Genomic DNA, 15,869 nt, shown 5'->3' on the forward strand with positions numbered 1-15,869 from the left:
ACTGAATAAGCATGGGATGAAACCGGACTTTCTGAACATGGCGACAATGAAGGCTGATGAGAAGCCAAGGACAATGGCACTAGGTTTCGATCCTAATACATGAACTGGCTTTGTGGGAGCTTAGCCTGTTTGGATGCTCATCTTCCTGGACCTGGATAGAAGTGGGAGGACCTTGGACTTCCTGCAGGGCAGGGAATCTGGACTGCTCTTACTTATGGAGAGGGAGGGGGAATGGAGGGGGGGGAGGGGGAGAGGGGTAGGGGAGTGCGGGGAGGGGACGATGTGTAGGAGGAGGGGAAGGGAAATGGGAAATGGGGAGGAGGCCAAATTTTTTTTTCTTTTTCAACAACTAAAAAAAAATTAAACAAAAAAATAATAATATATAATGATAGGATAATGTTCCTAATTATTAAGCTGGTGCATGCCAAATATTCCTTGTTAGTCAAACCCAAATTAGACCAGGTTAGGAAATATCTGTAAAATCAGACCTAGTGTGAAGAGACAAGTTCCCATTTTAAGAAGGTCCATGGGCACTATCCATTGTGTCTGTGATAAGGAAAAGCTTTGCAGTTGAGGATCACCGTGGGCTTCACACTTTTCTCTGAGAGATTATCAACAGTCTAGTCCACTGTGACAAACAGCTGTGCTAGTACCGATAGGCTTATGCAGATGGCTTAAGCTTTACACGCGGGAAGCACTGGAAGGCATCACTCACCTCGCTCAAGTGGTTGACTTTTAGTTGAAGTAGTTTTCATCTTGAGTGCCTCCCTAACAGACATGTCACAGCAGGAGCCTTTGTTAGTGTCTTGGTCACTGTCAGCCTGATCACTGTCCCCGTGCCCACTCTCTCTCAGGCTGGCTCTTTCTGGGCCCTTAAACGTGGAGCTACTGAAATACATATAAAGAAAAAGAGAATAGAGTGTTGTCTCAACCAGTTTAAACCTGCAGTGTAGTCTCTTGCAAAGCAATTTTGACACAAATGCAAATGGAGAAGCCGAGAAAGTTATTTAATAGGCCTTACCTTTGAACAAACTGCTGCCTGCTGCCCATGTAATTGGACTCTGCGGGAAAATTGTCTGTCTGTGAACGAGAAGGAAAAAAAAAATACGTATAGTTGTACACTGGACAAATCTCCTGCAGAGCAACAAGATTTCCTAGTGGAAAAATGATTAATAATTCAAAAATTCCCTTATCTTCAGATTCGTACATTTTAATTAAATTGGAAATTGCTGACATGTAATTATGTACTCAGAACAATTAAATGATTCCGGCCCACAAATTACCTGTTAAAGTAAACAATGAACCTGTCATAACTGGCAATATCCATTAGCACCAGGATGGATAACACTATCTATGTTATTTCATTACACAGATATTAAGATTGAATATTTGTGGGAGAAGTGGGAAAATGACCTAATTTCTCCATATTAAAAGTGGGCATTATTTAATAACACTCATTTTTATACATAATTGCATCATCTGCTGGGATTCTATGCCCTTCCTGGTACAATATCATATAAAGTCATCTGCTCCATTAAAAGATAGATGGCCTTTCCTCAAAATTTTACTCAAAACAGATACAGCATGTCATGAATGTCTGAACTCATTTTTAATTCATTCTTAAACCACATTCCAACTACAAAACTTAGATGCAAACAATCCATTGGGGATGACTAGCACTTTCTCGGTCTTTAAGACAGGATGAAATAAAAAATGTTTAAAGTTACTTAAGTGTTAAGAGTAAAGATATTGAAAAGCTGAAAAAAAATTTATGTGGAAGATTCAATTATTTTTTTATATCTTGGCTAATCTTTCTTCAGGATTTGAATTTTTCAGTGTTATATTATTTGTTTTTGAATAAATAAATCTCATCTGAGGAACCAAGGCTAATCTAAAACGAATAGAGGTAAGGTAATGGTGACACACACCTTTAATCCCAGGATCTGAGAGAGAGGCAGATTGATCTCTGTGAGTTCAATCCCATCCTGATCTACAGAAGATCAATGTAGAAACAAATCCTGGTGTTGGTCGCCTAAATCTTTAATCCCAATACTATGGAGTCATATGCCTTTAATACCAGCCCTAGACAAAAGAAAAAAATGGGAGGAGAAAATGCTTCGGTATGCTTAGTATATGGTAGCCCAGTCTTGGTAAATGTAAGACATCTTAGTGCCTTGACTGCTTTGTTTTTCTGGTGTTCAGTTTGAATCCATAGTTTTTTCCCTGACTTTTTTTACCCATGCTATAAAAATTCTTTCCCTATTATTTGAAATTTTTTATTATCCCACGTAATGACTGTGTTTAGGAGTACCTCAGATTTCAGAAATTTTAGTCCCTGTGCTTCCAGCTTCTTTGGGATGATGGCATTTACGGTACTGTGTTTAGTGTTGGAAATGAGCACACTTTGATAACAGAGCACAGTCTCTGTCAGTAAGTTCTCAACATGTGATTTTCAGGGGACACAATTGAGCCGAAAAATCACCATGCTTGAAGATTGACATTTACAAAGGCACAGGCCTTTAATCCCGTTCCTTTAATCCCCAGAGTCAGTGTTTGAGAGTTTGAGATCCAACTGGTCTACGCAGTAGTTCCAGTGCATAAAAGTTAGGGCTTGGCAAATTATTAGCATTGTACTTCGGAACCATCTGCTTCAACCTCTTGAATTCTCTACCTTCATAATGCTACGACTATTTACTATAAGACTTCATGTTGTGGTGACCCTGACCCAACTATAAAATTATTTTTATTGCTTCTTCAGAATTGTAACTTTTCTACTTTTATGCACAGGGACATACATAACTGATATGCAAGATATCTCATACGCCTACACTTATTAAAGAGTCATCCAAACCCTAAAAGTGTTGAAAAACACAGATTTAACATGTTCAGTAAACAAAATATATTGTATCTATTTTCTTCTGTAGTGTCTTCAATGCCTAAGATTCTCTCTTCCATTTCTTGTTTTCAGTTGGCAATGCTTGCATCTGTGGTTCCTCTTTGCTTACCTATAATTTCCATTTCCTGAATTCTCTTAGTTTGTATTATTTTTATTACTTCTCTTTCTTGAACAGTCTTATTGGTCTCCTTCAAACATTTGTTTCTTCTTGGATTTATTAACGTTCTTTAAATGATTTGTTGATCTCCCCTGATTTTTTTATTGTCAATTCCTGGTGAGGAAGGACACAGTTCAGTCTGATTTGTGGCAATTCAACTGTCCTATCAAATCCTACAGACCCAAGAAGACCAAGTTAGGAAAGACACTTTTATGAATGATTGAATCACATAAGCATTTCTAATCTCTAATGCAATTCTTGATGTTTCCCTGGAATAGAATACATCATATTCAAGCATTCTAAGTCACTGTGATGATAGTTACAGTGATGACACATTAAAAGGGATATGAAGACAGGCATTTTTGTCCTATGTCTCTTGATCCTGTGTTCTTACATATGGCTCTTCCAATCAGTTAAAATTACCTGATTTCCAGAAACTTTTGATTCTCAAATGCTGCTATCAGGAAACAATCTCACACCAAGGGCAGAGGAATGAGACAGAGGATAGGAGGCACCCAGGAGCTGTCTGGTACACAACTCACAAAACACCGAGATTTAAGCAGACTCATCTCTCCAAGCAGAGAGAGTCGCATGTATTTTATTTTGGAATAAACCATCATGCTTGATACACACGATGTGAATTCTGTAGTGTATGGAGGAATTATAAAATGTGTCTCTAGAATAAGGCAGTCTTTATTCTCTCTTTTTCTTTCCTTTTCTATCTTGTTTCGGCAAATGGGTAACTTGTAGGTTAGTCTGCTAACATACAAATACATTATGATCGCATTGCATGTCGATTCTGGTTTCTTTTTTTTAACTATATTGTTTTTATATTTGGTTTGTTTCTTTTCTTTTAGATTTTGTTTGTGTGCGTGGGTGCAGGCATGCCAGTGTGTGTGTTTGTGTGTGTGTTTTGGTTGGTTGGTTGCTAAGAGGGTTGTTGGTTTGGTTTCTTGTTCTTTTTCTTTTTTCTTTCCTTTTTTTTTTTTTTTTTTTTTTTTTTTGTCTGAGAAATTGTCTCCCTATGCTCCTCAGGCTCTACTGAAACTCCTATGTAGATCAGGTTTACCTGAAAATCAAAGAAACTTGCTCTGACTCCTCAGTCCTGAGATTAAAGGCATGTTCCTTAAATTAAGAGGACAAAATTCAGCCTAACAAATAAAATGCTAGAGGAAGGCTAATGGACTTTAATCCCAGCATATGTATTTAATGCCAATGACTGTCTTTAATCCCAGGACAGATCTGACCATTGAAAATGGATCTCTGTAAATCTGGTTCCAGCTTCGATTACATAGCAAGTTCCATCACAGCCAGGACATAATAGAGAAATATTCTCAAAGATAATAAAAAACAAAAAAAAACAGATGTTTAAAATAGCGAGGCAGGCCTAGAACCCCAGCAATGGGTAAAAAGAAGCCAAAGGTCATTCTCAGCTATTTATTTTGTTGTGCACCAGGCTAAAAGACTCCCTTTTCAAAATCCATCAAGCATCAACATTAAAAAAGAGACGACAAAATCTCCTTATATTTGTCGAAACCATTTTACATTAACCAGATGAAAATCGACATATCATGATGTCAAACATGACTGTCATGTTTTCCTAAGATAAGATACAAGCTTCTCTCCCTCACAACACAGATGATCTTGGTTCAGACTAGTTTTTTCTGTGCTGTGCTTCAAACACCTCTACCCTCTGTCTAATTGCCCAACCAAGGGTGAGACTTTGTTCACTGCAGGCCTTAGTATTCAATTCTCTCTAGAAAACAGGATTTTTCAACAATTTTAGGACTAGCCATATATGTGAAAACAGAGTTAGAATTTATGAAGGTAGGTACATGCCAGTTCCAAACCGCTGTGCTACAATACTCCATGCACGGATCTAATTTGCAGAGCCACTGGCTGGTCCTTCTCCTTCCATGGTACTTACTGCTAACAGAAAGAAGTGAGGTATATTTCTTCATGGTCTGAGTGAAGTCCTTAGACTCACAGCATAACAGATTCATCATATTAGTCAGTGTTTTCTTCCAACACTGGAGTATATATAACTGGGCTATGCATAGTTAGGGTGTGGGCTTCATGAAGGCTGGCCATAAAACTTTCTAAACCTAATGTGAGTTTGGTGAGGCCCAGTGTAACTTCCTGAGCCTAACTCTAGTTTGGAGATCTGTCTGTGGCTAAAACTTCCACACAGGAAGTGACAGAGCACAACCCAGTCTAAGCTTGCCTCTGCCCACCCACTGCCAACATGAAAAATATTATTGGCCCTTGCTCCACCTCGGCACATCCCAGGCATCCCTACCGCTATATAAGTTCCAGCCTAATACAAATAAAAGAGATCCTGCTTCAGCAGACTCCGGATTCAGTGTGTTGTTTCTCCCCAGGGGCCAATGGGGAGGTCTGAGTTGACACTCACCATCTCCCTAAGCCATAGGAAAAGTCTAGCATATCAGGCCCTGCCTCTGCTCTTTCTGCCAGAGCACTCTACACTAGGGTACTGGAGTGCCCAATTTGAGACCATTTCTCCCTTGCCCAAAATGAGAAATTATCTTAGAAAATGTTATTATAAAAGTATGTCAGTAACACAATTCCTTTGGAGAAAGGCAGAGGTCAGAGGTATATTTTCTTGAAGAAATGAATATATACAAAATATAATAGCACATGATCTAAAGTATTTTGATGAAACTTCTAGAAAGTTGATATCAAAAAAACATGGCATGCACAAGCTGGATCTATGGAGAAAGTAAGATGAGTAAATGAAGAAATGGGCCACAGGGCTGTGGAGATTGGTTTAGTTACTTTTTATTTCAAAGTATATATCACTAGTACATAGCAAGCTATTGCATTGTGATTCTTTCATCCAAGTGTATTACGTGCTCTTTTATTATTGATCCCTTATTTTGTCATCTGTTTCATCAAATAAGTTGGAGCAGAAAATACCGATTGCTCCATGACATATCATGGAATTTGATCACATATTTGATACTTCATGTCTCTGGGAATCAATATTTTCTTACAGAATGTAGGACCAAGAACTGCTTCTGCATTTCAGACTGTGAAAGCAGCACAGTTTTTCTGAGATGGTACATGTTTCAAAGAAGTTCTCATGTGATATGCCCTCAAGAAAATTTACGTGTGAGTCCTTTTAAATGTTCTTGTGATTACATGCACTTGTGGACGATAACTATGGTTAGATTAACACAGGTTTGGCTTCTGACTCCTGAAGAAAGAGCCGTTTCTGACTGAGGCACATGCTCACCACCTGTATTTCTTTACTTTTCTCTCTCTCTCTTTTTTTTTTTTTATTTTCGAGACAGGGTTTCTTCGTAGCTTTTTGGTTCCTGTCCTGGAACTAGCTCTGTAGACCAGGCTGGTCTCGAACTCACAGAGATCCGCCTGCCTCTGCCTCCCAAGTGTGGGATTAAAGGCGTGTGCCACTACCGCCTGGCCCACCTGTATTTCTTTACAAACAAAGCTGGTTGTTTGATTACATAGGGTTAGGACATGGCTCATTAGTAGCAATGTACTTTGGAACCCTCTCCTCCAAACTCTTGAGTAGTGATTCGCAACCTTCAGAATGCTGTGGACACTTACTGTGGTCTTTCATGTTATAGTGACCTAACTGTAATATTATTTACTGCCTCTTCAGAATTTTCATTTTTCTACTTTTAAAAATAGCAAAATAAATACCTGATGCATTATATCTGATACACCGACACTTATTGAGGAGTCCTTCAAAAAGCCCAAAAGGAACTGAGAAACACAGATGTAACATTTTTTGTAAACAAAATATGTAGGATTGTCTTCTATTTCTTGCTTTCTGCTGGCAATGCTTTACTCTGTAGATGCAGTTTCCCTAACGATAATTTCTACTTCCTGATATTCCTTAGTTTGATCTTATTTTTATTGCATCTAATCTTGAACAGTCTTACTTGTTTCCTTCAAACATTTGATTTTTTCTTAGAAATCTTGACATCCTTTAACCGATTTCTTAATTGCCTCTGATGTTTTATGATCTCTCACTGGTAAGAAAGGATAAAGATCAGTCTGATTTGTGGCAATTCCTCTGATGACGGTGGTATGTGGACGATTGGCGGAAACTATGCTGACACTTGGAGCAAGTGTAGGGCTTCTCTCCTGTATGTATCCTCTTATGAGCATTCAGATTGGTTTTATGGCTGAATGGCCTTCCACATATAGGACATACAAAAGGCTTCTCTTCCTTGTGTATGATCTCATGGACTCTCAGGTCTGAGACAGTATAGAAGCCTTTATGACATGTTGTACATACAAATGACCTCTTCTTCTTTTGTACTTTCTTATGAACAGAAAGATTAGAGTTTGTGTCTCTGTGGAGTCTCTTGTGGTGATAGTCACATGTGCAGTTTGCTGCATGATTCTGGATCTCTTCAGTCTGCCCTGGTCTGGAGGAAATTCCTGGTTGTACCTCCACCATGGGGACATCTCCAGAAGAAGATGCACTCTGAGTTTCTTCCTGGTACCTGGATGTGTCCTGAACTGTTCTGAGATCCAGAGGGATTTCATCAGAAACACCTCCTGGTTGTACCTGCACCATGGGGACATCTCCAGAAAAAGCTGCACTCTGAGATTCTTCCTGGTACCTGGATGTGTCCTGAAGTGTTCTGAGATCTAGAGGGATTTCAAAAGAAACAGCTCCTGGTTGTACCTGCACCATGGGGACATCTCCAGAAGAAGCTGCACTCTGAGAATCTTCCTGGTTCCTGGCAGTGTCCTGACGTGTTCTGAAATCCGTAAGGATTTCATCAGAAACAGCTCCCTCATTGCCATCATGAAAATTATCTGTTTGGATAATAAAAAGAGAATCCATCTCATTTACAGGACTAGTAACACAGCCATTTTCTTCACTAGAGTTCCAGGAATAATCTTGGCCATCTTTACTGTCTTCATGTCCTTTAAAAATAAGACAGTCTGTCGAATGCTTTTTCAGCATCTAATGTAATGATTATATGGGTTTTTTTTCTTTCAGTTTATTTATATGGTGGATTACACTGATAGATTTGCATATGTTGAACCAGCCCTGCATCTCTGGGATGAAGCCTACTTGATAAAAATGGATAATTTTTCTAATGTGTTCTTGGATTACGTTTGCCAGTATTTTATTGAGAATATTTGTGTCGATATTCATGAGTGAGATAGGCCTGTAATTCTCTTTCTTGGTTGGGTCTTTGTGTGGTTTTGGTATCAGGCTAACTGTAGCTTCATAAAGACTGAGACCCACATTGGAGCACCAGACTGAAATCTCAAGGTCAAATCAGGAGCAGAAGGAGAGAGAGCACGAGCAAGGAACTCAGGACCACGAGGGGTGCACCCACACACTGAGACAATGGGGATGTTCTATCGAGAACTAACCAAGGCCAGCTGGCCTGGGTCTGAAAAAGCATGGGATAAAACCAGACATGCTGGACATAGTAGACAATGAGGACTACTGAGAACTTAAGAACAATGGCAATGGGTTTTTGATCCTACTGCACGTACTGGCTTTGGGGGAGCCTAGGCAGTTAGGATGCTCACCTTAGTAGACCTGGATGGAGGTGGGTGGTCCTTGGACTTCCCACAGGTCAGGGAACCCTGATTGCTCTTAGGACTGATTAGGGAGGGGAGCTTGATTGGTGAGGGGGAGGGAAATGGGATGCGGTGGCAGGGAGGAGGCAGAAATCTTTAATAATAAATAAATAAATAAAATAAAAATAAGACTCTGGGAAACTGTGCCTAAGATGTGATCCCCACACAACAGCCCTTTTTTTCTATACCTCCCTGACACTCACCTGTTGCCAATAATCGGTCCTGGGATATGGGCAAGTGTGTCCTTTCATTCTCTAGAGTTGACGCTGTTACCAATTGCTGTTCTTTAAAACGCTCGATGACTTCTTTTAATGTCATGTTCTCAGTAAAGAGTGCTTCCTGCCCATGCATGGAGACATGAACCTGTGAAAAAACGAGATGACCACTGCCAATGAATCTGGATGATAAAACACTTGCTCTCCAACTGATTGCACCGCATCACTGGACTATAGGTTAGCTCATTTCTCTAACTTTCATGTGTAATGTTCTTTTTCTGGCTTTCAAAGTATTGTACCTTCAAGTCCCTATTTACTCTGTATTTGTAAGTGTTGCATCACTGTTGCCAGGGAAAAGGTAAGGTTAGCTTTCTGTAATGTCTTCCCACAACATTGTCTTCAGCTGCCCAATGCATTGAATGAGGAAATATGAGGATGGTTTAAATTGAAAACTAGTGACTTTCCCCAGGCTTCTCATTGTTCCAAGAATTGTCCCTCATCCCACCAAAGCTATGGAAACTATAACAAAATTGCTGCTTTAATGAAAAGCCCCAAGGTTGGCTATGACTAATCAGGAAAAGATTTATTGAATCACCTCTAGAAAAGCATGTATGGGGTGTTTAAAGAATTTCAACACCTTGGTCATTTCTGTCAATGATTAAGAATCATGTAAACCCAGAATTTTTAAAAATCCAATAAAATTACATCTAGCTTAAGTTTTTTGATTTTCAAAACTGGCATTTCCACACCATTATTCATTAAGTCATTACTCATGTGTGTCCCTGTTGAATATGCTTTAGAGAGCACAGGGTACTATCCTGCCATTCTGTTTACAAACAGGATATAAATGACTCCAACTAGACAATTTAAAAAACCATTAAAGAAATTATGTCCTTGATTCTGCTCCCCTGTCCATGGATCACAGGCTAGCTCAGAAATTCAGAGTGTTAAATGCCTTCCAAATTTCTGAAATGAAATGTTTTAGGTAATGCTCATAATTGAGAGATCCTAACTTCCTTTATTTTACAAATGGACCTAATTTCAGTTTATTAAAAACAAATGGAAAATTGTCAACAACATTCCTACACCAATAACAATGGGAGAACATATCAGATGTCTGCACAAGACCACAAAAGATCTCAATGCAATGACCAAAAAAGGACAGTTCTGTAACCCTACCTGAATTTGCCCAACATATCCCTAAGGTGTTAATGGAGGGGTAGAATGAGAAGCTCAGCAAATCAAATATGTTCCTATGCTGATTTTTATTACAGAAAAAAATACCTTTTGTTTTACATGCTACTTGAATGTGAGGTCTTCTTCACCAATTCTTAGGTGCTTATAATAAGTACAATATAAGCACCTTGCTAAATGAGCCATCTCTAAAAAACAGATATCTCTTATAAACTCTTAAAGGTTTTGCTCTAACATGATCCCCAATTCTCTTAACACTTTTAAATAGAATAAATATAAATATCACCATTGTACAGGTGAATTTAAAGCAAGAAGGAAGTCTGTGGTAAATACGTTGACAGAGGGCATTACAAACTGCCCTATAAACAACTATAAAGTCTTCCTACTTCCACTAAATGTAGAAGACTGTCTTTATTCCTGAGTTAATCAAGTCTCAGTTACGCTACTCACCATGACAGGAGGCTTCAAGCACTCGTCAGTCAGTCCCCGCATGAGTTTCCCCAGGTTTCGTCCACATGACTCCCACAACTCTTTCACAGCAATGTCCTTGGAGCACCCGGTTTTGAGAAACTGTTCCAACACCAGCTGAGAAATTATCTGCTCCTTGGTTTGTTCTTCTGGCTTCAACCATGAGGTAAACATCTCCCAGAGTGTTTGCAATTCCTGCTTTGCACAGGAGCCATTGTCATTTGGGGAAAAGTTGAGGCAAACACGAGCAGAGTTAGAGATGTCTTCTTCCCACTGCACAGGAGAAACCCGGCTTTGAATAAACTTCATGTTTTCTAACTCACCACCATTTTCTGGTGACAGGGGCTTAAAGGAGTCTTTGAGATGTGAAGCCATTCTGCTGAGAATCCTCAGAAAGAGTCAAATATGGCACCTCAGTATCTTTCTTGTGATCTAGAAGATCTGTTTAAGAAATTTGTGGATGGTGCCGGGCGGTGGTGGCACACGCCTTTAATCCCAGCACTCGGGAGGCAGAGGCAGGAAGACCTCTGTGAGTTCGAGGCCAGCCTGGTCTACAAGAGCTAGTTCCAGGACAGGAACCAAAAGCTATGGAGAAACCCTGTCTCGAAAAAAAAAAAAAAAAAAGAAAGAAAAAAAAAAGAAATTTGTGGATGGGTTAAAGCAATGAATGAAAAAGTAAGACACTTGTTAATGTCACAGTCTACTAAGAAACTTTTAAGTAAATACTTCTGAATTCTAAACAAATTATTTTATTTTTGGTTTATCGAGATAGGGATTCTCTGTAGCTTTGGAGCCTGTCGTGGAGCTAGCTCTTGTCTTTGAACTTAAAAAGATCTGCCTGCCTTTGCCTCCAGAGTGTTGGAATTAAAGGCTTGGGCTACAAATGCCCAGCCACAAATCCTTCTAAAGATGAAAGCAAATCAAATATATATATATATATATATATATATATATATATATATATATATATATTACTTTACCAAACAGAAAGAAAAATCCTGATTTGAAAATGGGAAGATTTTAAATGAGAAAACAGCAACCTGCATGGTAGCAAAGGGTTATCTGCTCACCCCTTTGGAAAAGGTAAAAGTTATTGTTGCAGAGTCTCAAATTTTATGTTCCACTTGTGTCTTGCCTTTCAAGTACCACAGAGCAACACTTTTGTGTGAGCAGAAAGGTTTTCCAAAAGACCACACAACTTAGAGACCTCCCCACGATTGATTGTAAAGCAGCAACTCCCAGACCCACAAAAATTAACAAACCTACACATACCCACTCCACAAAGAAGGGAAATGTTTCTGTTTACCGAAGTGGTCTCTTTCTAGGGCAGATCAGGGCTGATTCCAGCAAGCACTAGGTGCTGATGTGTCTCCAGGCCTGTGCTCTGCTTCAACTGAGCTTCTGCTCAAGTATGTCTTTTTATAGTGCCTGACTTCAATGATTCAATCTGTTATGCTAATTAGTTAGACACTGCCTTGGATCACAACTCCTGTATCTGGGCGTGGCAGCCATGACCTGGTACCTAATAATCACTGTGATAAGCATTAGGGACTCAAGTTCAAGCACAGTCTTGTAGCCTAAGAAAACCAAGTTCAGCCTAGCCTAGGTGAACAGCATTCAAATAGCAGGAAAAAAAAAACACATACACTAACATATCAGGGAAGACATTTTAACCTTTGGTTGAGTTACAAATGGACTCTTCCTTCAGCCCTAGCTCAGAATCTCTATGCAAATCTCGGTGATCCCATGGTATGAGAACCCAACCAAAGTATTGATAGTCAGTAACTTCTGTGAAATGGGACATCTCCATACTGAAAGGAATATAAATCTGTCATTTATCTATGACTTCCAATCAACATGCTTTAATTAATTAAAGTCTAGAAAAAATAACAGTCATGATTATCAATGAACATAAAACAATATTTTTATATGGATGATTCAATATTTTTGTACAATTTGGCTAAACCTTTTTCAGCAATTGAATTTGTCATGTGTATATTATTTGTTTTTGGATAAATAAATCTCATCTGAGGACCCAACGCTAATATAAAGAGGTAGGGCAAGGTGACACACACCTTTAATCCCAGGATCTGGGAGAGAAGCAGATTAATCTCCTTGAGTTCCAGGCCATTCTGGGCTACAGAAGATCAATGTAGAAACAAATCCTAGTGTTGGTGGCGTAAATGTTTAATCCCAGTACTAGGGAGTCATATGTCTTTAATCCCAGCCCTAGACAAAAGAAAAAATTGGAGAAAAAAAAATGTTTCAGTATGATTAGTTTATGGTAGCCCAGCCTTTGTAGAGGTAAGACGTCTTTTTAACTTAGTTGTTTCATTTTTCTGGTGTTAAAGTTGAATCCAAATTACTTTCCCTGACTTTTTTTTTAACCCATGCTATAGGAATTCCTTTACTATTATTAGAAATTTTTTATTATCCTAGGGAACGGATATGTTTTAGAGTACCTCAGATTTCAGAAACTTTAGCCCCTGTGCTTCTAGTTTCTTTGGGATGATGGCATTTACGGTTCTGTGTTTAGTGTTGGAAATAAGCACACTTTGATAACAGAGCACAGTCTCTGTCGATAAATCCTCAAAATGTGATTTTCGGGGACACAATTGAACCAAACAATCACCATGCTTGGAGGTTGTCATTCACAAAGGCACAGGCCTTTAATCCCGTCCCTTTAATCCCCAGAGTCAGTGTTTGAGAGTTTGAGATCCACCGTTCTACCCAGTGGTTCGTGTGCAGACAGAGATTCATAGCGAGACAATGTCTTATAAAAAACAGAACACCAAAATCAGCAAAAAAGTAAAAAAGAGAGAGAAGCATATTTGAAGTAATGAAACAGCTCTGCTGTTCTCCAATCAATGGTATTGTAGATTAAGGTCATTCTAAACCAACTAAAGAATTTATATTAGATTAGGCCATAAGGCACTCATTTGCAAAAACAAGTTAATTCCAAAAAAAGCAAAGAAAAAGAGAGTAAAAACCTCATTTTGGATGTAAACTTTAATTCCTCATGCTATAATTCTCAGATCATGTCTATCTTACAACATGTACTTCCAAAAGTAAAACATCTATACTTTGCGAATACTGGTGATTCCGGGCAAGCCTGTCTTTTCTGTGTTGTGCATCAGAGTTGTCTTCAGCACTACTTGCTCTGTCTCATTCCAATACCAAGATTTTACCTTGTACACTGCAGTATTTGCATTCCAGACTCTGTGGATATCGGGAATTTTTAGCCAGTGTGGAGTGAGGTAAACAACAGAAGTCATGGTAGATGAATGACAGCCTTGGTATTCCTTTCAGTGTGGAAATGTCCCCTTTCACTGTAGTGACTGATCATACATGCATTGGACGTGTTCTCCTTCCATAACATCATATGAATCCATAGGGATTATGACCTGGGGCTGAAGGAGGATTCCATTTGTAACTTATTAAAGGGTAAAGAGTCTTTCCTCTGATATCTTAGTGTATTTGATGAGTGCTTGAACCCTCCTATCATAGTGAGTACCTAGATGGAGCATTGATTACCTCAGGAATAAAGAAAGTCCTCTACATTTAATGAAACGTGGAAAGGTGTTATACTTTGGTTTTGTTTTTTTCAGTAGGTAGTGCCCTCCACCAATGTTTACTTTGGAGAATACCTACTGCTCGAAATTCACATGAGGAAACCAGAAAAGACTCTGTGGATTGTGTGGATTGTAGATGTACATAATTATATTGAATTTATTTACAAATGGCAGAAGACTGAGAGAAGATTGGGATGGGAACTTGGTCTGTATTCTATCAATTATATTTTAGATAAATGCTGATTGGCCAGTAGCAGGCAGGAATTATAGGCAGGAAAACCAGAGAGAATGTAAAGGAAGATCAATGAGAACATGAGAATATACCTTTTCATGAACAGAAATCAGTAAGAAGTAACTCAATTTCATGCTGTTTGAGGAGTATGTTTGGACATAACATTTTGTTAATTTTCAAGCAGGTAGTTGAAATCAATTTAAAATATTGCCTCAATCAAGAGTCAATATATTCCGATCAGACAATAACGTTCTGCTATGGCTAGTGCAAGATATGCTACTGTAGTAAATATGTTATAGTATTTCTGTCCTTATATCAAAAGACAATTCCCTAAACATAGTGAAATATAATGAAAACCATTTCTGAGGAATGCATGTCTATGTGCACTTGGATTCACATAAAGCAAAGGTCACAGCAGCCTGCTTCATAATATCGCAAACTAAAAGGGCCTTACCAAGAACTGTCAAGATAAATTGTCCTAATGACATACAATGCAGTTTTCTACAGAATGGAAATTAACAAAGAGTTTCACACACAACATGGATAAATCATTTTCTAATATTTTTCTGAAAGATGTTATACATATGACCTATGACCTATTATCCCTTGCAAATTCATACTTGGAGTTTTAAAATAAAATGTGGGAAAAACTGCTGCTCATAGTATCATTGAGGACAAAGTTTTTTCCTGCATGTATTGTGGAAAGAATGGTCAGAGGCATCTGGAAGAGTTCATATCACAGAGTCAATATTATCTACTAGACATTTCTGGGCAAGAAGAGGAGAGAAAGGAATCATGAGATAAAAACATTAGAGAAGAGAATATGTCAAGGAAACTAAAAGAAGAACCAAGATCCCAAGAGAGTATGGCAAAAATACGCAAGGTTTTATATGAAAGAGAACCTGGGAGAAGGAACGTGAAGCTCTTGGGGTAATCAGGTTTAGGGTAGGGGGCCAGGATGAGAATTTCTGAGTGGAAGCAGGAACTCTGTCACAGGAACTTGTAATGCTGTGAGATTATGGCAGCCATCATCCACGTTGATCTATGATTAGGCACATCAGTGAGCTGATTCCCCTAAATTCCTTTGGTACCACACAATTTTGAGATGTGGGAACTGTCTAGGATGCTAGGTGATAGGGAAAGTCCCCCTAGGGCCAAAAGAATACCACTTACATATACTTTCATAGCATGAATGACTGTTCCCTCTGCATGACTCTCTGCCGTATCCTCTGTACTCCAGTGACTGACAGAAAAGTTTCCATCCCGATTCCTAATTTCTTTCTTTGGCTTTCTTGTGTAATTTGTACTACATTTGTTTTCTTGGTTGGAACTCAGGTCCAAGGCAATTGAATGTTGCTTCAGACCCTAGTGGAGACACTGTCATGAGTCTAGCTGTGCGTTGAAAATATCAAATTTTCTTAGAAAGAACACTGGGAGATCATGAATATTTACATGAGGTTGAATGTCTCATCACAGTTGTAAAGTGTTTCATTTTTCGTGGCCACACACTCCCTCATGCTGCCATCTAGCACTG

At 38.8% G+C, this 15,869-nt stretch overlaps 1 protein-coding gene across 1 annotated transcript; it reads right to left on the bottom strand.

Annotated features, from left to right (window-relative positions):
* Positions 1-7,092: 7,092 nt before the first annotated feature.
* On the bottom strand, positions 7,093-10,906 carry LOC121449881 (zinc finger and SCAN domain containing protein 4D-like). Its single transcript, XM_041654545.1, has 3 exons — positions 10,514-10,906; positions 8,858-9,017; positions 7,093-7,982 (listed from the first exon to the last, which is right to left on the bottom strand). Exons 1-3 carry the CDS (start codon positions 10,904-10,906, stop codon positions 7,093-7,095), a joined length of 1,443 nt encoding a protein of 480 aa, XP_041510479.1.
* Between the last annotated feature and the right edge of the window lie 4,963 nt (positions 10,907-15,869).

Source organism: Microtus oregoni, unplaced genomic scaffold, assembly GCF_018167655.1.
Source record: "Microtus oregoni isolate MIOR12 unplaced genomic scaffold, Mior012 000006F_ref0000085, whole genome shotgun sequence".
Lineage (NCBI taxonomy): Eukaryota > Metazoa > Chordata > Mammalia > Rodentia > Cricetidae > Microtus > Microtus oregoni.

Excerpts from the sequence above, each read along its gene's own strand:
- LOC121449881 (XM_041654545.1), bottom strand. The coding sequence starts at position 10,906 with ATGGCTTCACATCTCAAAGACTCCTTTAAGCCCCTGTCACCAGAAAAT. Across the intron at positions 9,018-10,513 it reads GCTTGAAGCCTCCTGTCATG|GTTCATGTCTCCATGCATGG; the intron begins GTGAGTAGCGTA and ends GTTTTTTCACAG. Across the intron at positions 7,983-8,857 it reads GGACCGATTATTGGCAACAG|GACATGAAGACAGTAAAGAT; the intron begins GTGAGTGTCAGG and ends TTATTTTTAAAG.